At 38.8% G+C, this 26,040-nt stretch overlaps 2 protein-coding genes across 2 annotated transcripts in view; both read right to left on the reverse strand.

The window, feature by feature from the left end:
* The window catches only part of LOC106895360 (aldehyde oxidase 2-like), a 45,151-nt gene extending 23,387 nt beyond the window's left edge, over nucleotides 1–21,764 (reverse strand). The window contains exons 1-19 of the mRNA XM_014954757.1: nucleotides 21,711–21,764; nucleotides 20,165–20,222; nucleotides 18,552–18,648; nucleotides 17,588–17,696; nucleotides 16,491–16,617; nucleotides 15,712–15,773; nucleotides 15,151–15,237; nucleotides 12,999–13,076; nucleotides 10,842–10,983; nucleotides 9,878–9,970; nucleotides 8,454–8,605; nucleotides 7,637–7,730; nucleotides 6,478–6,587; nucleotides 4,132–4,316; nucleotides 3,715–3,877; nucleotides 3,463–3,555; nucleotides 1,837–2,006; nucleotides 1,262–1,373; nucleotides 241–360 (exon numbers count right to left, since the gene is read on the reverse strand). Of these exons, the coding sequence (XP_014810243.1) occupies nucleotides 241–360; nucleotides 1,262–1,373; nucleotides 1,837–2,006; nucleotides 3,463–3,555; nucleotides 3,715–3,877; nucleotides 4,132–4,316; nucleotides 6,478–6,587; nucleotides 7,637–7,730; nucleotides 8,454–8,605; nucleotides 9,878–9,970; nucleotides 10,842–10,983; nucleotides 12,999–13,076; nucleotides 15,151–15,237; nucleotides 15,712–15,773; nucleotides 16,491–16,617; nucleotides 17,588–17,696; nucleotides 18,552–18,648; nucleotides 20,165–20,222; nucleotides 21,711–21,764 (2,106 nt within the window). The remainder of the gene's footprint in view (nucleotides 1–240; nucleotides 361–1,261; nucleotides 1,374–1,836; nucleotides 2,007–3,462; nucleotides 3,556–3,714; nucleotides 3,878–4,131; nucleotides 4,317–6,477; nucleotides 6,588–7,636; nucleotides 7,731–8,453; nucleotides 8,606–9,877; nucleotides 9,971–10,841; nucleotides 10,984–12,998; nucleotides 13,077–15,150; nucleotides 15,238–15,711; nucleotides 15,774–16,490; nucleotides 16,618–17,587; nucleotides 17,697–18,551; nucleotides 18,649–20,164; nucleotides 20,223–21,710) is intronic.
* Nucleotides 21,765–23,856: 2,092 nt separating this feature from the next.
* Nucleotides 23,857–26,040, reverse strand: part of LOC106895343 (aldehyde oxidase-like) — a 43,654-nt gene continuing 41,470 nt past the window's right edge. Inside the window, exon 35 of the mRNA XM_014954721.1 lies at nucleotides 23,857–25,918. Coding sequence (XP_014810207.1) covers nucleotides 25,868–25,918 — 51 coding nt within the window. The 3' untranslated portion in view covers nucleotides 23,857–25,867. The remainder of the gene's footprint in view (nucleotides 25,919–26,040) is intronic.

Genomic DNA, 26,040 nt, shown 5'->3' on the forward strand with positions numbered 1-26,040 from the left:
ACCAGTCTCCGATGTACTGGATGAATATATATCTATTAAGATCTTTTTGTGTTTCTAAAAATAAAACTTTGGAGGCTGTTTATAAACTTTTTATACCTCATCTTCAAAACCAATAAAGTCATATTTTATGCAAAAAAAAAATAAAATCTAAAGCCTGGCAGAGCTCTGCACAAGGAAGTAAACAGTGGGTGAAGTGACTTAAGAGCTCTGTCAGACAAGGAAGAGGAGACAGATTGTTACCTCGATGGTCAGGATTGGCTCCAAATCTTCATACACTATCTTCACCTTTTCAGCACCGCACTTTGCCTGAGTCACTGACTCTGCTACCACAGCACAGATTATCTGACCAACACAAATCACCTGCAACACACCAATGTATTACCCAAGGAGGAAACACAGGAGTGGTTAAGTTTCTGTACAGTGAATGTTTTGTGGTAATAGAATCTTCTCAAATGCCACTTTTATATTCCGTTTGTCTATGAATACTATCCCAGTGCAGACTTATCTTTATTAGATGAGAATTTTATTCGCACCTTCCATCTGCTGGCATTAGAAATGCTGCTGACATCAGTAGTCATGAACATTTCCCCTGCGTCTATCCTGAGGTGGCCAGATACTGTGCCAAGTAAAATCCCATCTGGCACAGACTGCTTTCCTTGTCTGTACTCAGAAAGCAAGGAAACTCTGACAAGAAGGAATAAAGAGGTAAGAACAACAATTTAGGAATTATTCCTGCCCCATTGCAAATACCGTGCAACAGTGTCACTTGTGACTCATACAGCCTGAGGCCTGGGACATTCTGTACAGTCACATTGGCTGCATGGATCCTATAAATTTCATAGCTCTCTTGATGCTCAACAAAAAAGAGACAGTTTGTCTTCCATTGCCGTATTCTGCTGTATAACCTTGCAATTAATTTCATATTGATTCCAACTGAGCAATTCTTATTTTGTTTCATCTTTGAAAATCTCAAATGCCTTGGCTATTTCATCCTTTCTCAGAATCCATGACAATAACTCATCTATCATCCCTTATGGATCATGATTGATTAATTCAAATCCCAAGTTACTCAAGGGTGCTTTTCCTTTCTGTCTTACTGGGGAATGGTAATTCTGTCCAGCCCAGCCTGCCTGGCAATGCATTAATAGCTGTTGCACTTATTTTCCTTTCATTGCAATAAGATGAAACTTACAAACTCACTTTCCTTTTTTGTAAATAATGAAGCAAAAGATCCAGACACTCCTCCAGAAGCAAGAAATACCTTATCTTCTGCATATGCCTGCTCATCCTTGCCATTTTCCCCTGGAACATCTCTTGCTGTCACTACATCAACCACTCCTGGCACCCGAAGGGCTTCTGATGCATCAATTGATCTGGAAAGTAGAGCATGCATATAGATGAATACAGTACATGGTACAAATATCTCTAGTACAAGTAATTCAGTGAACTTTAGGGCAGAAACATAATCCATTTGATATTCTCACCACAGATGTCTACATAGAGAAGAAAGTACAAAAGCACTGATTAGCATATTGAGAAAAAAATAAATGGAAGGCATGAGCATCTCTGTGTGCACAGCATAAGAACAGCTCTTTAAATTCCAGTTCCAGTACATACAAAATCTAAGAATACATTTTCCTTCTACATTTTTTGTACTAAAAGGGCTGAATGCACTAATATGGACTCTTCTGTCCATATCTGACACTATTCAAGGCACACAGTAAAGAATTTCTTACTTCATTTGTAGCACATATCTCATAATATGGCCAGATCAGACAATAAGAATAGAAAATATTCATTATCATACTTAGGTACATATAGGTTTTTCTTACTTACATAATCTTTGCATGGGCTCTTATACTGGTGACCACAGCCAGTGAGAGTTCTCCATCCACTGGACGAATGTCATCAATGTAAACAGCTTCACCAGTGGCATGCTTAATACCAGACTGGTGCATGATGGGTCGGCCCACAGGATCTTGGGGAGACTGTCCTGAGTCAACATCCTGCAGAACAGGACCATGTTATCTTCAAGCCAGAACATTAATTACAGAAAGCTTTATTCAAAAACTCTTTCTGAGAATATTTTGCGATTATAAAATCCATGTAGAAACCATCTAGATGTAATAACGGTACTTGTGCGACACATTGTAAAGGTCTAATTCCATTTTTGGAATTCATGCTGGCACAGAGGTGCCCTGACAGAGGTGTGAGAAATATACTGCAGTAGATACCATTCATGTCCCTAGTAAATGGCAGTCTCTTCTGTGGAAAAATTATAGGAAAAAAATAAAAATCAAGAAAAAGAGAGGTAAAAGGGACAAAATGACTAGTCCACAGAGTGGAACCACAGCAGACAAATGAGAGCTAAAGTCTTCTGGAACTTATAGCTAGCCTGTCTGCTGGGTCCATACTGCTTCTGATAGCATCCTTGTGCAAGCCACACTTCTAGAGGCTTCAATATCACCACTGCTTCAAACAACCATATTTTATATTGTTTACTTCAGAGAATACATATCTGAAATCAGAAATATATTCTAATTCCTTCTTGCCCATTTTCCTAAAGATACAAGTAAATTAATATTCCGGGCAGCACTGACTAGACTAAAAAATGGTTTCATCCAGATTTTTGCCAATGAAATTCCCACCAACAATCGCTTCTATTACTTCATAGCCAGCTTGGAATTGAAAGCATTTGAGAGACTTAATGAAAATACAGTTTTGGTGCTCTCTGTTGTTGAATTGTGGGTAGTTCACATTAATGTGAAACAGACTATTATCAGGGATCGTGAAAATCTCCCAATATTTATGTTTTGGTTGGGCTGTTACTGGGTAAAGAATCTTCTGTAAAACTTATCTTCTCAATCTCTTAAAGGAGAACAAAACAAACTCTTGACTGATGCCGAAAGTTTTTTGGTAGAAAACTGATAAGAATCAGGAAAAGTTTGATTTTAAAAGTTTTTCAATTTTGCAGCAAAAGCAAAAATATGGGTGAAAATTCTTGATGAAATTTTAAAATTTTAAAAAATTGATATCTTCTGAAAAAACGGAACAAACTTTTTCACATACCAAACAGTTCTCCCTTTCATCCTGTAGCTTTGCAAATAAATCTTTAAGGCCTGAACAATCACAGAGATGCTGCAGTAGGTTATTCCATTGATTTGTACTGAGGCCTACTGGACAGCTTGACTAAATTCTGCTGAGTTCCTGCATAGCTGAAAGCTGTGCCCCTGTTTCAGCTGTGTCAGGAAAGCCTGATGCTGCACAACACCTTGAAGGCAAGGAGTACATCTGCATTCTGAGAGAGGAAATCTATAAAAATATAAAAGATTTCCCACAGGATCAACTGTTTCAGCAACTTCACATTACAATTAGTGAAGGCTTAGGAATTAAAAGTTAGAAGGGCAAAATACTCATTAGAATAGAGCATCTGTGGCAGCCCCAACTACAAACACACCTCACCTGATAGATTTGGACACCTTGGGGAACACCATTTTGTAGCATTCCCAAAGCACTCCTCTTCTCCTGTGAGAGCTCAGCGTACCTGAAGGGATACTGAAAGGAGGGTGATGTCAGAGCAGTGTTGTCAGACCCTTATTTCTAAAACAAAAGTTTTCCCCACACATATTTTGAATTAAAACCTATCACCTTTACCCTTCCCTTTCACATCCCTTCCCTGCAGCCTGTATGCTGATGCACATATGCAGTCCTTACCATCTGATGTAAACCATGTAATACTTCCAGGTAAAATCTGAAAAGGAAGCTGACAAGCAGAGTTCTTCTATATTCTACTCTTCCACCCGGAGCTGATGATGGGATTAAAATTTCCTCAAGCACCAGTCTGCAAGCTTCGCTCAGCATCTGATCATTCCATCGCCTGGTGGAAAAATAGGCTAACATGAACACACACTTCTTTATAAGTAACAAGCAGCTAAAGCTGTTGGGAAGTACATGGGAAGTAACAAGTGAATCAGAATAAGTTATATCAAGAAATAACCTATTGTTAGGGAGGACAGGTCAAATACAGATTGAGAGGCTGATGATGGAATCTCCACTGGCAGAATCAAGCAACCCCCATGCATCACACCATGACACGTGCAATTTGCATAAATACATTAAGATATCCAGTACCTTCCTATAAGCTTCTCACAGGACTTTCTTGCACTGAGTGTGGTTGAGCCAATGCCTCCATATAAAATACTCAGATCTACAATAATGTCTGTGCCTGGACTGAAGAGGACTCGCATTCCAGAATTCACTATGGACAGAGCATTTTTCTGACGTTCAGCCTGTCTGAAGGCTGAAATAAAGTCATCCTAATGGGAAATGAAGGAAGGAAAAAATTCATCAAGGGCAGAAATTGACTGAAAGAAAACAAATTTATTATTCCTTGTATTTTAGGTGTTACCATTGTCTAAAGAAAGCAACATTTCTAAAGAACAACCAATAGAATTACTGTTTCAGTTAAATGTTTTCTTTTTCTTAATGTCCTAAGCTAACCATACACAGACACACTAAGAGATAAAGACATACTATTTATTATTTGAGGTTATCTACATATAAGAAAAAATGCCAAATTTTAAATTCTGTCAGCAGTTTAATGACTTCAGAGTGCTGGAAAAGCAGTTCTGATATAAGCCACTTCATATATGGCTGGTATGTTCTTTAAACTGAATTCCAGCTTAGAAAATAGTGGTTTCTTCTCGAGGACATGGCGGTCCTACTGTGCTAAGGAACCTGATTTTGCAAAGATTTACACTTAAGAGTTTCTACATTTTATGCTACAGTAATGACATTTACAGGGGAAGACACTAGAAAGAGCTGGGCTTTCTATCGTCAGAAATACTTTGGTCTGGAGACAGATTCACATATTTTAAAAGAAAATGTATTAGCAGTTTCTTTCATGATCAGGCACAGATAAATCCTTTGGAGAAAGTGTATAAAGTGCTCTTTCTGTAGTTGCAGAAAGAAACTCAGATTCAGCCAGCCACAAAACTTTTAAAGTGGGGGGTTAGCAGGTTAGATCTGTCACTGTGAGTATGTGATATTCTCAAGACAAATGTAAAACTTGGGATTACAGGATGAACAGTGAATCTTGTCAGAGATAGAAAATCTCTCAACAGGATTTACATTGCTTCATTGAAGCAACATTCACACCAAGATACCCAAAACCAAAACTCAGCAGCTGACAGGAGCAAGAGTGGAACTAACAGGTTTTTGTTGACAATTCTTGCAAAAAAAGCATGCATGTGCCTTTCCCCCTTTTTGTTGTGTCAGCAGAGTTAATCAAAAAGGCAATTGAGCATGAAAGTGAGTGGCAGATGCAGCCTCCCCAAAAATGGTGTTAATTTCCTTTGGTGAGGCTGCTGAATCTCATATGTTATTGATGTGACTGCTGACAGATATTTTTCCTGCTCTTCAAAGTGACCTTTTGAGTCTGCCAGCAGTTTTATTGTCTTTTGTTCATTTTGTTGTCTCCACCTTTACTGTTCTTGGGTGCAACTGTCTGAAAGGCAATACTCTGAAATACCCTCTGTGATGGCTTTAATTCTGTGGCACAACTTGTCAGGGGACAAAACGGACGGGGTTTCTTTTTTCTTTTACTTTGTGGTGGCAACTAACCCATTCCTCCTTAAATTAGTCAAGACTGTTTGCCTCTCATATCACCACTGAGGCTCAAACTTCCTGGGCAGCAGAAGCACTGTTGCTGCTGCCAGCACAGATTATGCTATTGCAGGCTTTGAGCTCATGGGAATCTTGTTGTTTTTCATGGGAAACCTGTCATGGATGGCCAGCCTCTCATTGGCAGAAGTGTTCCTTCAGCATGAGGCCACACGTTTACTATGGTGCATTGCAGTGGGCAGCTACCCTGGGGACTGAACCTCTGATGTCAAGGTTATCAGAGACTCCTGTGGTCACTCCCTCATTGACTTCAGTCACGTTGGGTCTTCCTCTACTTGCCCCGTACTTTTCCTCACATCCACTAGAGGGATATCTAAGAACACAGTAACCCCACTTCCTCCGACCCTAACCCCCTAAAGCCACGTGCTGCCACCTTTGGTCACAGTAGTTAGGACCTTATTCTGCGAGTAGTCACAATGACAGCTCAGGACTGTTCAGTGTAAATCACTAATTAGCTAGTGAGAAGAGGCCAGAAATTAGCTTTATTGTTGAAGACTGTGTGACAATATGGCATTTTTCCTGGAACATTCAGGCAGCCCAAATTTCTGTGCCTGGAAGGGGCGCAAGTGTACCTTTCAGAGTTGGGTACAAAACACTAAGAGGCCCAAAGAAGTAGAAGATGACGACCAGCTGGAAGAAGTGGGAGAGGTGGTGGAGTGATACTAGAGCTTTCTTAGCTACTTCCAAAGCAGCAGAAACCTGCATGTTTCAATGCCTACTGAAGATAATAGAAATGTTCATAATAACTACTGGAACTGAAACCTGAATGAAACCACTGAAACATTGGTGTCTTACCTTCATAGAGTATGGGATGAAAACAGAAACAATGACCTCCTTGGGCTTTATGTCTGCATGCTCACAGCCAGCAAGAAACTGATCATTTAAAAGAACTTGCCGTTCACCATCTGTTGGAGAAAGCTGTAGTCCGTTATTGAATGTGGAGGAAGAAGGAAACATTTCTGCATTGCAAATTCAAATTTCATTGAATCTGTGCAAAAGCATATATTAAGGCCAATATGGTTTTAGTACAGTCAGCTCCATTCAGGATTTAGCCTTATTCTGTAAAATCATTTGAGTGGAAAGGACAATCTTTATGATACATGTTAAGTGCAAAATATTTCCCTATATAAATGCTACAGTCCCCCATCATAAATAAAATACTGGGTATTTTGTACTTTCTAGAAAATATATGTCTTACAAATGCTAATAGTATTCAGAAAACCAGAGATTTAGATTTATATATGGTTATTCTGTTTCTGCTCAAAAGCTCTTAGACTATTAAATTATTAAAGCACAGTAAGCTTTTAAGAAATTACCAAATGTTGAGACGGAAAATCAGCCCTGTACATCTTTAATTCAAAGGTAGTAGAAATTGTTGCCAAGATTTTCCAAAGTACCCCCAGATTCTATGTAACAAGGGTGGGACTTGCTTGGGCTTGATTACTGGAAGTGCTATGTAACCATGATGCACATGTATATGCGCACACATGCATAAAAGTACCAGTGACTTCAAGAGAAGTTTCTAGGTTCATGGCCCTAAAGAATGAACCAAAGTTTTTCTTAAAATGAGACAGCAATAAAAGCAAACAGTGGTGGAGTTACAAGATAAAGCTGACCTGCCTGATAAATGGAGCAATATAGCCAAAGGCAGTGTAGAAAGGAGACCTTTCTACCTGTAGGGCCTGCCCCCATCGTTTTCATGAGATTGATAGATGCTGTTTCATTTTGCCTTGTGAAACGGAAAGACAGTGTTTTCCACTGGTAGATACTTTTTGCCAGTTAAAATGACAGGCAATTACCAGGATAATGTTGTCCTTCATTCAGCAACACGTACTGTTCGAATTCACCTACGAGATGTGCAGCAATGTTTCATTTGAAAACTGTCACCTACAGAACACTGTTGCAGTGTTCTGCCCATACAGCAAAGATATTTGGCAGGAAGTCCAAAGCTTACCTTCTGATGCCAAGTTGAGGACAGATTTGCCAACTGATAAGACCGGGTTCAAGTCCCAGTTTGATCCTCTGCTTACAATGTGTCCTCCTAAAGACTTTAACAAACAATGAAGTTATTTTTAGGCTTGCCCTTCTTACACGTAACAGAGTTCTGTATCATCACCTCATTTTATTAACTTAAAAGGCCTTTTGGAAGAACTTATATTTGTTTTGGTCAATCTTAACTGAAGTTCTACATTTGTACTTATTAATATGATTTGATTTATTGTTCCCTTTAAAAATCCTGTCTCATATAATCTCTGTTGAGAGACCAGTTTTACTTTTCTGCTCCCCGTCCCCCAAAGAAATGGCTATTCCCTTAAATAAAGGAAGAAATACAAGGTCTTGAGATAAGGGATTTTTAAAAGAAAATCAGGGACAAGATCAGAGATGTCTAATACATTATGGGTAACTAGCTATGTGTTGATAGTCAAGCTAATGTAGGATTTGCTTCAGGGTGTGCAGTTCCTTAGCAGAGAACCCCGCTTTTCTTCTTTGTCCAGCTTCTTTCAGTTCTCTGCTTAGCAAGTCAGCAGGGATACCAGGAGTTTCTCTGGTTCCACTTCTCTGGATATTTGCCCCTGCTAACTAGCACAGGACTCCCAGTTATTTCATACAACTTTTGTGATGGTGTTAACTATTTTGTCTTAATAGTCTTAATTTAGTCTTACAAGACATGATGCCAGCCTCACCCAGGGTTTCTCTATGTATTGGTAAGTGCCATTCACACAGATATGTCTGTAACGTTGGCTTATTTACTGTCACTGCTGAATACATACTGCCATGCTCCTGATCTGTTCTCCAGCTAGAGTTCTCAGGTGCTGCAAGAGAGCTTGGTAGATTTTTGTTTTCTCCTCTGGAAGTTTTGGAACTGCCTCCATCAGGATGTCTCTGAGCTGAGCCAAGCAGCAGGCAGCTCCTATTACTAGCCCTGAAATCAAATGAGTTTAAACAGTGAAATTATAGTGCAACAATAGAAATGCAATATAGAGCTGATAAGGCCTCTGTCGATTTGCTCTTGCCAGAAGGATGACAAAGAGAAATGATAGTAAGATGTGTTTTATATTACATGCAGTAAGAAGTGCAAATGATATTTGCTTATTCAGTGATGGTTCCCAGTATACACACATACCTAAAAATATACATTGTGTGTTTGCACACACCAATGTGCATCCCTTTTTTGTGTTGTATATCCCCAAAGACATGAACAACGGTTGACTCATTAAACTGAAGGATGACCAGATTGTTAGAAACTTCCAAGACTGCAAACACTCGATCACACTTCCAGTAGTATCAGAGAAGCCACTGCCAAGGACTTCAGTGAACACTGGAGTAAGCCTGCAGAGAAGTCTTCAAGTGTTGTGTAGCATTTTTTCTGAACAAAGGGGCCATATTCTAAAGTAATCTTTTATTGATGGACCTGCTCAAATACAGAGTTGCACTGATATTAGAATAATAATTTGAAAAGGTTTATAATTCAGTAGCTGCTGTAAATCATGGAGCTAGGAGAACATAAGGAGAGAAGGAGAGAAAGAGGCAACTGTAAAAAATGTTAATTTCTCTAATCTTTAATAGCTTGATTTCCTTTGGGGACAATGCTGCATTTCATTCTTTTGCTATAGGTGGAGTGCCTCACTTCATGGAGGTTATGTGCCTACCAGATTGGATTCTTGACTGATGCCCTTGTGATGTCAGTGTACCTATGATGATTTCTACTAGCTGAGAATCCAGCCCAGCCACTCCAAAGAAAATCTTGTAATATTTTGGATTGGAAATTTATGTCTGAACACTTTGTGTTGAAAATCTAGCCCTAGCCTAATCAAAGTTCTGAGAACTTTTTTAGAGCAAAGGTCGTGATAGAAAGGCTCGTGACCAGTGAAAAAATAAAATAAAATAAAATTAGGCTGACTTAGGGCTGTCCCATATGTTTGTTGTCTGCAGAAATTTGAGATTTGAACAGATATATTTTCACATAACAGTTTCATAAATTGTCTGTTACCATCCATCATCTGCAGACTGTAAGTGAGCTGACATATTGGTTAAAATGCTTAGTAAAATGATTGCTGCAGAAAGAAAACTCTCAAAACATTCCACACCAATGAGAGCCAACGATTTTTACTGCTTCTGACACCAAAATAAAAAAACCTAAGTTAATACAGTCACCACTGTTTGTACTGTCAGTAGAGGTAACTTGGAGACTTACCATCATTTGTGCTACTCACAACATACATTTCTGGAATCCGAACAGGATGGAGAATTATTGGGTGATAGGCATCATGGTGGGTTTTCTTGAGTCCTGAAAGGCCAAGTATGATGGTATGATTAGAGATCTATTTAAAGGATTAACCATATTCCTTGACACAGAGACTGAAAAGTTCAAAACCACTGTAACTAAATACTTTCAAAGTTTTATGTTTTTTTGTTGTGCAGTATCTTGAATATCACATTTTACTGCTTTTGCCAGGCCCACATCATCTGCTGCTTTCTGCAGTCCAAAGACTGACCTGAAATCCAAAGTTCAATATTCTGTTTCCTGACTTTTGCTCCTTGTTCCTCTGGATTGGTTTCTGGTCCTTTCCTATATCACATTCAGATTTCACCTCTCACCTTAGAGCTATATACAATTCCACACCTGCTTCATCACGGTTCTAGCTACTCACTCCACCTTTCTATATGAGCTACATAATTTTTGCACTTCCCTTGTTCTCTTCTTGTGTGATGTCTTTAAAAAAAATATTCCCAAATTAGTTTATACATGTAGTAACTAGACTATCTCATGACCCCTCTCTATTGTAAACCTCAGGCTTTCTGTGGTAGCCGTTTTCATGGGCATTGTTTATTTTGTGGTGCTCAAGTTAACATGGATGTGAAATATTTGGCTCTCATCACATGAGTGAGTCCTTCCTTATTCACACAAATTGTTTCTCTGAGGTTATTGGGAGAAGTTAAGTAGCACAAATCATGGGCTCAGGTGATGGTGGTATTAGTCCTAATCTAGTTATTGATGTGCTACAAAAAAATCACAGGAAATTACATTGGCCTAAATATTGAAGTGCAATCACTGAGGTGAGAGACTGCATTTAGGATCCCCAGAATATTAAATGCAAGATTATGTGCCTACTGCATAATGTATTCCTTATGTCAAAAGATATTTTGGTTTTCCATACCCACACTTGTGTTTCCTACAACCAGGGGTGCCTTTGGATACTTGGCTTTCAGCGCCAGAAGCTCATTCAGGCTAGCGGGAGAAATCCATGTTGTTCTCTTTCCATGGAAAATCAGAGTCCTTAGCTGCTCTTGAGCCATTCTCTGTGGTGGAAATGACAAAGATTTGGTAATTTTGACTGATGTCAATATAAACAAACGTATTGCTAACTAGGACACTGTGTTGTGATAGACAGTGAGACATTATAGCGACCTTATAGCTCTGTACAAGTACCTGAAAGGAAGCTGTAGAGAGGCGGGGGGTGGTCTCTTCTCCCAAGTTACAGATGTCAGGACAAGGGGCAATGGCTTCAAGTTACGCCAGGGGAAGTTCAGGTTAGATATTAGGAAACATTTCTCTACTGAAAAGGTTATCCAGCATTGGAATGGGCTGCCCAGGGAGGGGGTGGAGTCACCATCCCTGGAGGTATTTAAGAAACATGTAGACATGTTTCTTCAGGGCATGCTCTAGTGCCCAAGATTATTGGTTTGTCGTGGGCTGCTGAGTGGGTGGGTGATGGTTTTTTTGTTTGGTTGTTGTTGTGTGTTTAGGTGGTGGGTGGTGTGGTTGGTTTTTTTTCGGTTTTTTTTTTGTTTTGTTTTGTTTTTGTTTTGTTTTTTTCGTTTTTTTTTTTGTTTTGTTTTGTTTTTGTTTTTTTGGGTTTTTTTGTGGTTGGACTCGATGATCTCTGAGGTCCCTTCCAACCACCACAATTCTGTGATTCTGTGATTAATGGGGCTTTTCATCAGAGGTTCCTGTAGTGCTGTACAACACTGAGCTTTTAACATAACTGTATTATTGCTTGAGATGAGAGCCAATTAAATGACTTGGTAAGAGACACACTAAAGAAGTGGTAGAAGCCTGTTTAAATCTACTGATAGCTTGAAATAAACTTCAACAGGACTTGAGCAAGTTCCACATAATCAATCAAGGTCATGTTAAAGACCTTGTATAGCCTGGAGAAGCAGTTCTCTCCTCCTGACAGTTCACTCTGAACATGTAAAACAGATGACGGCACCTCATTTCTGGCTGAACAGCTTTTTGAGCCAGCAGCAGTTTATCCAAACTTTTTAATCCAAGTATAAAAGTTGCAAAAAGTCCACTTAATACTTGCATTCTTAAAGCATGAGTCTCACAAAGGCAGGTCAAGTAGCAGAAAGGCAAATCTGCCTTCCACTTCACAATTTCATAAAGGAGCTTATTCCCTACTATGTGTGTTCTGCACTGAGAGGCAATAATTAAACAAGGAAGTTGTACTCTATGACAAACACTTACAAAGCCAACTGTCTTGCAGCAAATAGTATTCTGTAATGCAGTAACAAATCAAAGAACCATGCCGTGTTTTCCCAGAACTCAAATGAACTTTTGTGCTTCTAAGGTGGTTGTGTAATAGCAGCAAGATGTGCCCAGGAATATTTACAAGAGGAGTGCAAACAAGAAGCTGTTGAAACATAAGTGAGGATTAAAAAACCAGCCTGGACCTGCCTGTTTGGATTATATTCAGTGTGGTCTGGGTTAATCCTCTACTACCATTTTCACAGCTCTCTTCTCTTGCGTCTCTCTCTGCAGATCATAGGCACTTTACCTCTCCTCTTCTCAAGCCTCCATCTGCCCTTCCGTGACTCTCCAGTAACTACTGCAACAAACCCTCTTCTTCCCTCTTCAAGTCCTTTGCATTTCCTGTGGACCTGCAGCATTTCCCAAGTGCAAGTCCAGTCTCAGATTGCCAGAGTCTATGTACCAGTTGGAAGGAAACTATGGGTCCTGTGGTCACTTGAATCCAACAGAGAATCACAAGAACTCATGGAGAACTCATTTGGGAACTTTCCAAGAAAATACTATATTTCTCAAAAAAGGCTAATTAGTCTGGAGTGGTTTTGAATAAGGAGTTCTTTTGGGAAAAGTCTGGAAACACAGTTTTGGTTCTGGAGAGGGAAACAATTTCTTTTTTGATAACATGAGCTATTTGTAATAGTGTCAACATATAGATTATCCACATTGAACTGATCTCTTCTGTTTATCTGAGGATAGATCTCTCAGCTTAACAAAAACATCATGTTTTCAACATCTACAAGACCTCAGTCATGCTTGCATGATAACAAAAGTCAATAAGGCTTACCATTAGTTCAGGAGGAAATATAAATTCCTGTGTTGGATCCACGGGTGGGAATTCTGGATTGCAAAGACCTGAATGAGTCTGCAGAGAAATTGGGAGAAAAAAGAGGAATGCAACTTACTCTGAAAGTTGCAAGTCTTTGTCAACAGATGAGATTCTTTCTTGAGGTAACATTGAGTTTTGATGCTTTATAGGTTGAGCTGCATTCAAAAATTCAAGATGCTCAAATTGCTTTTTAATTTTAGTTTAGCTTTTTAGATTTAGTTCTGTTATACCTATTCACAAAGTACTCCAAAGTTAGAAGACTATGATACTAGTCTCCCAAGCCTTTGCTTGTAATACAACAAGCCTCAAGAAAGATCTTGAGGCTTGAAAACTGGCCATATGTAGCAGGATATTGGGTGAAATAAGTACTGTGGTAAAAAGTAGTGCTGGATGGTATAGTTATGTTCTTTTTCTAAGCTGTGCCTGTTTAAGGAACTTTTTGACTGAGAGAGTTTGAGATTACAGAAACGATGTAGCTGTCTGTCATATCAGATAAACAATTTTTCTGCTTAAGGAGAGCCTCTCCACCCTTGCATAAAACACTGCAAAAACTGAATGCTGACAGCACCCCCTCAAAATTAGCTTTTTCTACTTGTTTACAAGTCTTTTTCCTGCTGAGGCCTCTTGTGAGACCATGCATCTTCTGAGCTTTCAGGAGCTTACATGAGATGCTACGCATGCTGTGTTACCAGCACTGGTTAGTGTTTTGTGCCTCAGTGATTTATTTTCAGAATAAAAAAAACTTATCACATCAGATGCCAACAGGTCTCAAGTATATTGAAGAAGGAAAGAGATTGATGTATCCCAGTCTGAAGTCTCTTATCCCTTCCTCAAACAGTCATTACCTCTGGGCACTCTGAACAGATTGTGGCCATGGTAACGATAAGATCAAGCTCTGGGTGACCCAGTCTGCTGACTGACTCCATTGGTGAAATGGCAAAAAAAAAAAATAATCTGTCTCTCCCTTCATCATCACAATAATTAGGCACCTGGTATTTAACTTGGATGAAAACAACTACGAGGAATGCAAATCAGTCAAAGCCAAATAAGAGAGCACCCAAAGTGCATACCATTTTGACACTGGCAACTGCCGCATTGTTAGATTCATGCTTCAACAACCTTGGCAGCAACCAGCCAACAATTCTAAGGTCTTACAGGCAGAGACAATACACACACACACAAACATACACACACATCCAGTTACACTTCTTGGGACTCTAAGGTTTTTCACTGTCAAAACAAGTTTTCTTCCAATCACCAAAGACACATTACTTTAGATGCTCCTTAGAGTTTTTCAGTCAGAGGAAATTTATCCATATTTCAATTTCTCATCATGAAGCAAGATGGAGTTCTATTAGGGGACTATGGCTTCTTCTTGCAGGTGGATGAAGAAAACAAGTTCTGAGATGCACATGGACCTTTCTGATGGATTTATGTGTACTGAAGTTCCCATGTCCACCCTTATACATAATAATTGTGGAATCTTTGCCAGAAGAAACACAAATGAGGTGACTTTTGTGGCTTGAGAATGCGCATATGTAGAGAATAAAACAATGTGTATTTTGAAGCAATACCAATGTAGTAGTTACTGTAAAATACAGAAGAATGAGACACTTCTTCCCAGAAGATCTTGGAGCCACTAACACACAGTAATGATTATGAAAGGCTTTACAAGTGCAAACTGACATCGCACAGGGATAGCTTTGTTTCATCCACAGAAAGTCAGAGTTGGTACCTCAAGCACACAGAAACAAGCCATGCTGATGGCTGCAGAACTTCTGTTAAGGGAGTTCAACTTCACATCAAGACCAGCTTTTTAAAGGAAGGTATCTCTGATCAACAGTTTTCTTTACCACAAAACAAAGTAGACTTAACTGTGTGATATTGAGATCTAAGCTCTCACTGGAAAATATCACTGAATAGGTCAAGCCTCTCTGCTTTCTGACTACACAGCTTTTGCTACCTTTCTGAGCACAGAGCATGGAATTCAATCTGGGCTAAATGCCCAAGGACAGAAAAGCAGCTGCTGCCGTAGTTTAAGGTGGCCCTTTTTTACAAAATGTATAATGCAAACAGGAGATAATGGAAAAAAATATCTAATGTAACTTACCTGATCTCCTGTAGAAGATGAGCACACACGTTCTTCCTGGTCCAAGCAACATTGTCCAGTTTCTCTGAGTTGGCAACATGTTGGCTCCTAAAAAAATTGTATCCTACTCTATAAAAGCAATGAGGCAGCCTTGTGATTTACTTATAAATTAATGTTTTGATTCTTCCTGTTCCAAAGCAGATTTGTGCTGTCACTTGAAGTTGCTCCAGGAGACCTCCTAAACTATAAGACCCCTGGGAGTGAGTTCCCTTTGGGTATCCAGGTATCCATAAAGTAAATGGAAAAAAACCAAAACTACTTCAATGGTGCCTGAATCAAGTCATTGGAACTAACACAAAGGATTCTTAAATGCATTGCAAGGGTACATGTAAACCTAAAGTCAGTGGCAGCTGTGAGTGCCCAGCACATTTGGAAAGTAAAAGGGTCAGACTTTCCAAAGGCATAACCAAAAAGAATTTTCAAATGAAGTTGATTCCAGGCAGATACTTCAGGAAGACTCAGCCTTTTCAGAGACCACCTACTGTCCCAAAATAAGAAACACATTTGAAAATATTGACCTACCCTAGCAAAAGATCTGTAGCTGTCTATAATTGGCCTGTATCCTGTGCAACGGCACAAATTACCTGAAATAAACCATATAATAATTATTCATAAGAAACCAGAACAATGTTTGGGAACACTAGCATAATTTGGAATTGTCTGGAATCAAACCTGTAGTTATGAAATGCTGAAATTTGTATCCCTACTCTCCAATGGGCAAAATTACATCTATAAAAAGAAGAAATATTAATTTAATAGTGATTGTTAATTATTTGGGGAGTTATGGGAGTGTTAGCAAACTTGGGACTAGAAAGTGAATTGAAGCTGCTTCACCTATTGTAGTAAATCTTGAAGAGCAGTCAATGTTTCAGTGGGCTAAAATGTCATGTAATTTGTTTCCCATGTAACTGTTGAAATCTTTATTAGACTCTCCATATTATTGGTGAGTACTTACACTGCAGACAATATAGAACCCAATTTTTCACTCTATTCATTGTAACACTGTACTTATATTGCACTATATAGAAGCTGCTGGCATAGGAGGGCTATAAAAACAGGCTGTTCAAAACATAGGGATTTACAGAAATATTTAGCCAGTGCTAAATGCCACTGTGTATCCTATTTGAAGCCTCCAGTGTGAAGCACCTTTTTTATGATTTTAAGATGTCCTTAAAACACCATGGCTATAACAAAACACCACTTTGGAACATTATCTACTGCTCTTTGAGTCAAATCATATGCCCTTGGCAATCAAGCATTTATCTCATTATACTTTTTACAATTTACTGTCTGAAACCTACCATCCAGAGCAGAAATTATCTGCTCCATGGAAGGTTCCGCATGGTTTCTCAGTAAAGCATATATGGACATCACCATTCCAGGGGTGCAGAAGCCACACTGGGAGCCATGGCATTTGGCCAGCCTTTCCTAGAACAGAACAGAACAACAGGCACTGAATCCAGGATATGGTTTTGCTGGCTTTCTGGATAGCCATCTTCACGTATGTCATCTACAGGCTGTAGGCCACTAACAGCATTTTGATTGTCATACCATGATCATTCATGAGGGGAATGCTCAGAGCAATCACCTGGTTAAAGGATAATACCTGTTCCTGTTTGGAGCCTCATGATCCTAATTCCTTGATATGAGAACAGAATAAGGCCCAAGACTTTCAGTTTAGATATCGATCATACATTAAATATTTCTAACCATGAAGGCCAGAACACAGAACATTTCCTCAAAAAGAGCTCTAGCACAAACCAGTCCCAGAGTCAAGGCCCTTGGAAAACAATATTAGGAAAAAAAAAGGATGTTTAGAAAACATTCTTAAATCTATGTGGTCAGACTTTTCAGGGACAAGCCAGAGTGGAGGAAGTAAAAAGCTGACCTAATCCAAGGGAAATCTCTGGCACACAGGGAAATGTGTCTAATTTAATACCTGTCAATCTGGTTGCCACCTGGAGTCGCTCATCCCTTACTACAACATATGCAGTAAGTTGCCCTCAATGAGATGGCCAGATGGCATGCTGGTGACTAAATGAAACTAACTGATGATGGTCTTTGTTCTTCTCCATCCACTTCTGAAAGCTGGCAACCTGCATGGCACAGGGTTGGATAACCCTGTGTTGTGGAGACTGTGATGTGCTCCCTGCATGGTAGTACATTAGGAGGAGCTCCTTCCATGCTCTATACAGGGCCAAGCACAACCTTTACAACAACAATTGCTGTATTAATTCCTAAAAATACCTGCTCATCTAAAAAGATTAGACAAGATTCAGTGTTTCTAGAATCCCTTCAGAGACTTACAGCACTTTCTCACAGATCCCAACTTTATTACACACACAGGACAGGAAAACCTCATTTTCTTGCAGCCCTACACAGTCCAGCTTACTCTTACCTGAATTGGATGAATCCTGGTTTTTATGCTTCCAACCCCTTCCACAGTAGTGACAGCAGCACCATGCAGAGAGCATATGGGGAGAAGGCAGGAGTTGGCAGGGCGATGTCTTTGAGGTGTGAAGGAGAACTGTGGTGTTAAATAGCTTTGTCATACAGGTCCATGGAAGAGGTTATATACTGCAACTAATCTATAAATGCTGAGATAGAGCAGAAAGACATGAGAAGAAGGATATGCAAGCATACAAAATCCTGCACTTGGACTGTGAGAGTATGCATCCTGCTCCTACAGCTGAAACTTAGGCATTAAGGCATAAGCTTTTCTAGTTAGAGAAGAGGAAGGTTAAGTTAAAAAAAAAAAAAGCACTAAATATTTTGTTGAAACCCAAAGTCTAGAGCCAGATGTGATGAAGTCAGGCATAGCATTTCTAATGGAACCATTTCAAGAGCCAGGGAGAGAAAGAAAGTAGAACTCCTGACTTTGCTGTGCGCAAACTACAATTACAATGTAATGTGTCTGTTGCTGAAGTCCATGGAGATTTTATCAATGATTACATGAAACATCTAGTGAATATTAATTAATAGGAACATATCCACAAATAAGTGCAAAAGAGTCAGGAGAGGCAGATCACAAAAGATCTACTGATATCTCAAATCATAAAGAACACAATTTAAAAACATTCTTTCCCCGGAAAGTTGGGGAGGAGGATGAGGCACTGGTGCTGAGGTTTCATTTCGTTTTGTTTTCAAAGATTGAAGAGCGAGGATCTAAATATCTGTGACTGTGTGACAGCGAGGCCAACCCTGTAATCACCTTTGTAGAGGAGGGCTGTTGGAAAGGCTTTTAAATATGTACTAGAACTCCCCCAAAACCATCTAAATGGAAAGAAACGAAGTATTTCCCAGTGAATGTCAGTCTTCTCAAAACACTAAATTACTGTTTCCTAATATCAGTGTGAGGATACTGTATTTGCTTGGCAACTGGATCATATGTGGATATCATCACAGTGCAGGCACCACAGCCTCCTATTCCACAGCCATATTTTGTACCTGAGAGACGAACTGCAAAGGAGATTGTTAAAGAAAAAAATACAACATTCAGAAGTTATTTTTTCTTTATATTGTTGAGTGTCCCTTGGTTTATGTGCATGTGCAGAATTGGAGGGAACTGCTAACCAGAAAGCTCCGGGAGACAAGAAAATATGTGTAAGACAGATGAAAATAGAGCACATAAAGAGATGAGAAGGGTAAGAACCAAGAGAGAAATGAGTGTGAGGCAGACTTCCAATACAGCATTTTTTAGTCTCTACAGTCAGTACCTGGTAAACTCTCAAAAGCCTGAAATCAGGACCCTGTAAATGGGATAGGTAAAACAAATATAGCAATTGGCCTTCTTATAAGCCTTACTTGTAACACTTTTCTAATTCTTACACATAATTTTCTGCGTCTTGCTTTTGCAAAACAGTACTATTAGATCTCAATATGTTTCCAGTGCTTCCTGAACATCCAAGGAGTATAGTAACTTAAAATGGAGCACAACACCCAAGTGCACACACCTAAGTTCTGTATGGAAGGAATCCCTCCATTATGTGCCTCAGAATAAAGGCTCCACCCTCAAATCACAATCTTCTCTTTCTGTCTCATGGTGCCCTGCAGTCCAGTGGAATCTACCATTTCCTTTCATCTTAGTTGCTTTTCAGAATGACAGGTAGTCCCATTACTCTTCCTACTGGGTGTATGCATTTGTATCTATTTTGCTTAGATACTAGTACTTAGGTACTTCCATCTGCTTTCATCATGTTTCTAGATTTCTTTAAACCCAGTGCAATTTTATCCACTTGTGCATTCCCACTGGTAATCAATATATGACTAATAATATGTCACTTCTTGACTGTTAGAGATGCTAATTATTCCACTGAATGCTTGGACAATGCACAATGCAAGCTAATAAAAAAGCTGCAGTTAATGAATTACTTTCCACTACTGCCTTAATCCTTAAATCCTTAATCCTTAAATTAATGTTGTTTTGCTTCCAGCGTAGGAGGCTCTCAACAACACAGCAAAAGACAGCTGCTAACTTTACAACCTGCATGGCAGCCTCTTAGCTGGGATAACTGCCACTGAAGCCAATAGAGCCCTCACAGCAGTTAGCAACATGACGAGTCTCAAATGACAGAAAATAAAGATAATAACATAAATAAGCTTATTCAAAACTCTTTGAAGGACTGGAGCCTAAATAAATTATTTACCATGGAAGTAGTTCTGTGCTGATTTCTTTAGTTACTATTTTCATCACAAATGAAATCACTGAATTTTTTTTTTGTTCTGGGAAGGTGTAAAGATTTGGGCAGTATTTAGGAGTTACACTCAAACTTTACAATGTTATACCCATGTAACTAACACACAAAATGCACAGCACTGGATTGCTCTGCTGAGAACAAGTACAAGGTGAATTATTTCTACTTATTATTCTGTTTAGATTTGTTCCCGAAGAAAAGTGAAATAAACCATCTTAATCCCCAATTGCAGTAATCTACAGAATCACAGAACTCAAAGACACAGTTCAAAAAAAGGATATGCTTCTTTCTTAGATAATACAGCAGCAGTTCTTCAGGATCTGCCTGCCTCTCTATTACCTACATTATGAAATAAAAAAAGAGATTATAGGTTAGAGAGGGATGTGATATAATCATCTTACAAGGATTGACTATGATGTTGAAATGCAGTGATTGTGGATTAATGTTCTGTGTTTGTTCAGCAACACGATCCTGTCACTTGATCACAATCTGCAGATAAATAAATGAATGAGTCAGGCAGTCAAATATGGTCAAATATGTCCTTTTAAAGTAATAGAAATGAGTCTACTCAGAGAACTGAAAGGGAAGAGAGGCTCAAATAGGCACTGGATGGACAGGAGTAGACAGAGAAGCATCTTTAGACTATATCTTTTGTTGATTATTATCAGCATGAATCAGAAATCCCTTCACTTTAAAGCCATAGACTAGTGTGTGTGAAAATTCTGGTATTTTTACCTCCTAGAACTTGATATTAATCCTTTCATTTGCAGACATACATAAAAGCAGAGGAAATTCTTAGCATAAGAAGAGCAGGGAGGGTACATGACTGAGTATATTTTCAATATAACGAACTTTAATGTGTATGAGTGGGGCTTATGTATGCCTTGCTTTAGCCTTGTCTCAAGAATGTTGCTGTATCATTGGCATGCTTCAACTTGTTGGAGACCAGATAATACAAACAACTTTGAAAACATTTTTTAGGACCCATTGCTGCAGAATAAAGAGTCTGAACCTCAGGCTTCTCTCAACAGTTCTGCTACACCAGCAGCGTGCTCCAATTTACCAGGTGTAAGACAACATGAACTAGTTCACAAATTTATTTGGAACTGCAGAGTGAAATAAGGTCTTAGGGACAGTTGGCATGTAATGACAGATAAAACAAAACAAAAAAATTGAATTACTTTCCCTTAGTTTACCTGTTAAGAAAAAACAAAACACTACCCTCTCTCCAGGGTATTAAAATGTTGACCGAACAACTGAAAAACATCTCTAGAAAAATACATAGCAAGGTTTTTTGTTGTTTTTGGGTTTTTTAACAAATAAATCAAATTCCTCCATTTCATCTTATAATATGCTTTGGGTGATGTGTTTGTTGATAGGAATTCTCATTCACTTGACCTGCAAAGTAAGAAAAGGTGACAAAACATCTTGGAAAATGAAATGTGAGCTTTTGGCATCAAGAACAGAGAAAAGCCCCTACTTATTTTCTTTTTGTGAATTACCGAAACTCTATTAGCAAGCAGCACATTCTTTTACTTGTGTTGCATTTACTTCAACTACATCAACTTTAGGAGTATATTAGTACAAGATTTTAGTAAACAGATAATTAATTACAATTCTAGAAATTATGCAATATAAGGGACAATACGAAGTCACACACACTATGTAAAAACTGTGGTAGAAAGTGGGATCCTGTAAGGAAGATCAAAGACAAGAGATGATTATCTGTGAATAGAGTGTTGCTCCAGAAAAACAGCTTTCCTGAACACAAACAGTAAACATTAAAGCACCACTGTTGAGAAAAAAAAAAGGCATTTAAAAACTTACCTTCCTGCCATTCACAAAAAAGATAAGCTCATCCGATTGCTGGGGGCAAGCCATACTGTTGCATTAAAGTCTGAAAAATAAAGCTTTACGCATCAAGGGAAATGAATAAAATGCTATATGCTCCTAAAGGTTAACTGAGTTTGCTTTGTCCCACAGAATTTATTTTCAGACTGAGCATCAAATTAAGTGGATGGGGAGGAGCCAGTGTAATGCATGCCATTTCTCAGCAATTAATGCACATTCAGATGGTGATGCATCAAACTTTCTGCCCCCTACATCAACTCTTCTCTGGTGAGCTGAAGTAATCTGGAAAAAAATTGAACCCCTTTAATTCTAAGCCTGTAAACTAAAAGATAAGGCATTTAACTTTGAGGGGGGACTTCTGCGTTTGAGCTACAACTGCCAGGCCTTTTTTTTTTTTATATTAACCGGTAATGGATACATTTAAAATACGTAGGAACGGCTGAAGCTAGAACCCAGGACATGCAACATTACCCACTTCTGTGAGGTGTCAAATGCCAAGCCCTCGAGCCATGCTTCTCATTTTAGCTTGTCACTAACCTGAACTATATTTTTTTTGCTGCAGAGTGACCAAGTTTTAACAAAATATAGATTACTACTACACAAACATTTAAAATTTCTTTCTGGCTAGCTCTCTGCCATGCCAGCTCTATACCCTGACTGCTGTGGGTGCCATTATAACATACTATGTTCTTAAAGAGAGAAATCTCATATCCTGATTTGGGATTCTAGATTCTGATGCATTTCGCTGCATGTGCATCCAGAAAACATGGTTATTAATTTTAAATGCTTTATTACAGCTGGCCTTTTTGCTTTTTTAAAAAGGGGACTTACATATATGTCTTTCAAAAGTCTCCATTTGTGTATGCACATGTCTTTTGTTTCATTTACCATATTTACATTTTACAGCAAAGGTCTCTATTTCATTCAGAGTCAGCGTAAACTCGCAGGACAAATTAGTCAGTCCCAGATCTTTTACCACTCCCTCTTAGAAGGAAAGAAAACGATTCTCAGCATAGATATGCTGCTTCTTTTGTGTTTTAGCTCTTTTGTGCTTCTTTTGTGTTTTAGCCCCTTATGTACACCTGAGAGCTACCACAATGCAAGCACTGAAGCAGTCACTAGATCCTGCAGGCAAAAGCCCTAGTGGGTCCTGCCAAGCGCAGCACTGCTGTAGTACGCTGCATGTGTTGTAGGTACAATAATGCAGGTTTAAAGGGTTATGAAGAGCAAGAACCAGACCCAATACTGGATTTTGACAGTTCAATATCTAATGTTCAGAGTACTAGGCCTCCAAAACAGAACCAAGTATTTATGTTAGGTGTTTACGCTTCCACACACAGAGAATGGGAGTGCTGAGGGTGGATAGTTATAGAAATACTTATTTCATGAAGACAACAAGTAGAAAGAGTTCTTCTCAACCACTTCCAGTTTGGGTGTTTCTATAAAGTGCACGCTAATGTGCCATCCAAGGTGTCCATACTTCTATAGTCTAAGATAATTTCTTTCATAATATTCCATTTAGCCATAGTGTCATCTGTCAGGATGTTTAATTTCTGATGTTTCTTGCTTCCATGCAGTTTTTCACCTAAAAGCCAGGACATAGCTTAGCATATATTTCAGCTCTAAAAAACCCCAACAACCCATGTTTGCTAGATGTATAGATTTTACTGAGACAACCAGACAACAGTGCCACTTGTAAAGAGGCAGGGAGAAATCTTTGTTAATAATAACTGAGAAACACTGACAAGCAGATGCATGATCTGCACTACAGAAATCAAAGTGCGGGTCTAGAACATGATGAAACCCTGGGGTGCAAACACCTCAGCACTGCAGGTGGGGAGATGTCATTGGCTGCAAGGGTCGGCCCACAATTTTTACAAGATTTGACTTGTCTGGAACTAAGTAGCACCTGTGCTGACGCATAGGTACATAGGAGAACAACAGCCAATGCACCTTCCCCCAGTTCAGTAGACCTACATGCTCCCTGCTTCAGCATATCCCAGACCTTACCCACAGTTTGGGACTATTATCAACATGTGGGGTTGTGAGCTGTCATTAACAAGCCCATGCCATGAAACTAAGAAGGTATTTCAAATCAGAAAAACAAATTATGGCAGCAGCATTCACATTTAATTTGATTTATTGACTGTCTTACAATATGTAAAAGCCAAAGTAATACAAAGAAAGTGAAGAAAAAGAAGTAAAACCCAATGGGCTTCAGCTGCCTAAACCACACTTCTAGTGCCTGTTCAGATGATTTGCTGTAACCTGCTTGGCCTCCAGTTGCTATGTCTGTGTTGTATCTTCCAGTCCTGTGCTCTCCTATGTCTTTGCTGTCTCATGACATCTAAAATGGTCTAGACACCTATGTTTAAGCAGCCAAATTTCACCTACTCATAGTGGTTACAAACAACTTGAAACAATAAAGATTTCATATCATAATAGCCAATGCAAAAGCAGCTTAACCTACTAACTTGATTTCTGTCAGATAAAATATCAACTCATAAAAGGGATGGAAGACAAGAAGAGAAAATAGTCTTTTGAAAACTGAGTAGCAGTGAAATAATAAGAGCCCACAGGCTGACATGTCAAACAAACTGGAGCCATTCATTGTCATTACAAATGGCAGTCTTCATGGCTCTGGAGCAATGTGACCTATCAGTAACCGGAAGAGCAATCACCACACTCAGCTACAGATCACTGAAACCACACACTAAACATACAAACTACCTATTTTCCCAGTTCTATTTTCTTATCAAAGAACCTGCTGCAATTTTTCAGGTGCTACTTTGGGTAACTTCTGTAGACTCATTAAAGAAGCAAAGTGTTTTCTCTGTGTTAGGATGTAGCCCCAAATTCAAATAGCATGGAGATCTGTATATTTGCGTGTGTGTGTGTATTCAGAACTGAAATCTCAGCTTTGCACTTCACGAGTCAGTTCAATATTTTGGATTCTGATGCTGAAATCTGAATATTATGGCTAGAGATATCATAATATATTAACTTTGATATGTTCTCTGTAATTTTTTGGTCTCATCTTAGGTTACAAAAATATACATACTTCAAACTTAATAACACCAGAATATCTGCTACCATTTAATATAGTACTGCTTTATATTTTCTTTTTTTCTCCAGCTATACTACTTCTGTATGGTCTAATCCCACTGCACCCTAGGCAGCATCTCTGCAGGTCATCTTTTGATCTCATTATGTTTTTTTCTATCTTCTTTATCACAGGAGTGGACGAGATGGGGAGAAAGCTTTTAACTGTACTTTCATGGCTCAATATAGTCCTGCACACAGGATTAAGCATTGCTTAAGAATCCTTTCCAGAGCTAGGTTCATCCAATCTCCTAATTCAAACCACACTGAACTCCATGTGAGTTTTCCCAATAAGTTCAGAGGCTTTTTGTTTACTCCATGAGAAAGAGAAAGCTTCCAGTGGAAATTACAACTGATTCTTCCAACTTTTGGGATAAAATTAATCTCCTATATACATAGGTCAGCCTACCTAGCAAAAGAAAATCATAACTCTTGTTTCTTGCATGTTTATAACACGAAGATGTCTGTGCCAAAAGAATCTAAAGCAGCTTTACTAAAAATCAGAGCATCACTTCTGATCAAAAAGGGGCTGAATCCAGCAAACAAGGTTCTGATTCTTCAACAAAGATCTCTGTGCTCACACTCCACTGCAAGACTCAAATCTAAATCAGAAAATTAGCTGAAGCCATTAAAAAATCATTTATCATATAAAGTTGTTAAGTGTAACAAGTGGCAGTAAGCTATCTAACATACCTTTATACTTCATCCTAACTTTTTTCTCTTGCAGCGTTTGAACTGAGCTGTTGAGCAGATCTTTCTTGCTGAATATATATGCTTGAAACGCAGGGGATAAATTCCTGGCAATTAAATGCAGTCATTTAAGCAAAGTACTGTCAATGAATATACTGGATGGAGAATGAAGATAAGGATAGAAGATGTAATGTGCATATTTTTGGTAGCTCATTCTATTCTGAAAATGACAAAATATATTTATCTTTGTGTTGATTAGTGTGTAGTGTAGTTACTGGGGCAGTAAATCAGTTTTCCATTCATTCCACTTCATTCCAGTCTTGTGCACTCTGGTTTGTCATTCACATAGATATGACCCGAGGAGTCGAGGAAGCAGATTCACTGTTTGTCATCTAAAAGAACAAACAAGAAATTAAAAGAGTGACTTGTTAATATTATTTGATTGGCATGCTCCCAATATTGCCCTTATCAGGTACCTTCAAGTCACTCAGCAGGGTGTTCTATAGGAGATACC

Source organism: Calidris pugnax, unplaced genomic scaffold, assembly GCF_001431845.1.
Source record: "Calidris pugnax isolate Ruff unplaced genomic scaffold, ASM143184v1 scaffold103, whole genome shotgun sequence".
In the NCBI taxonomy this organism is placed as follows: Eukaryota; Metazoa; Chordata; class Aves; order Charadriiformes; family Scolopacidae; genus Calidris; species Calidris pugnax.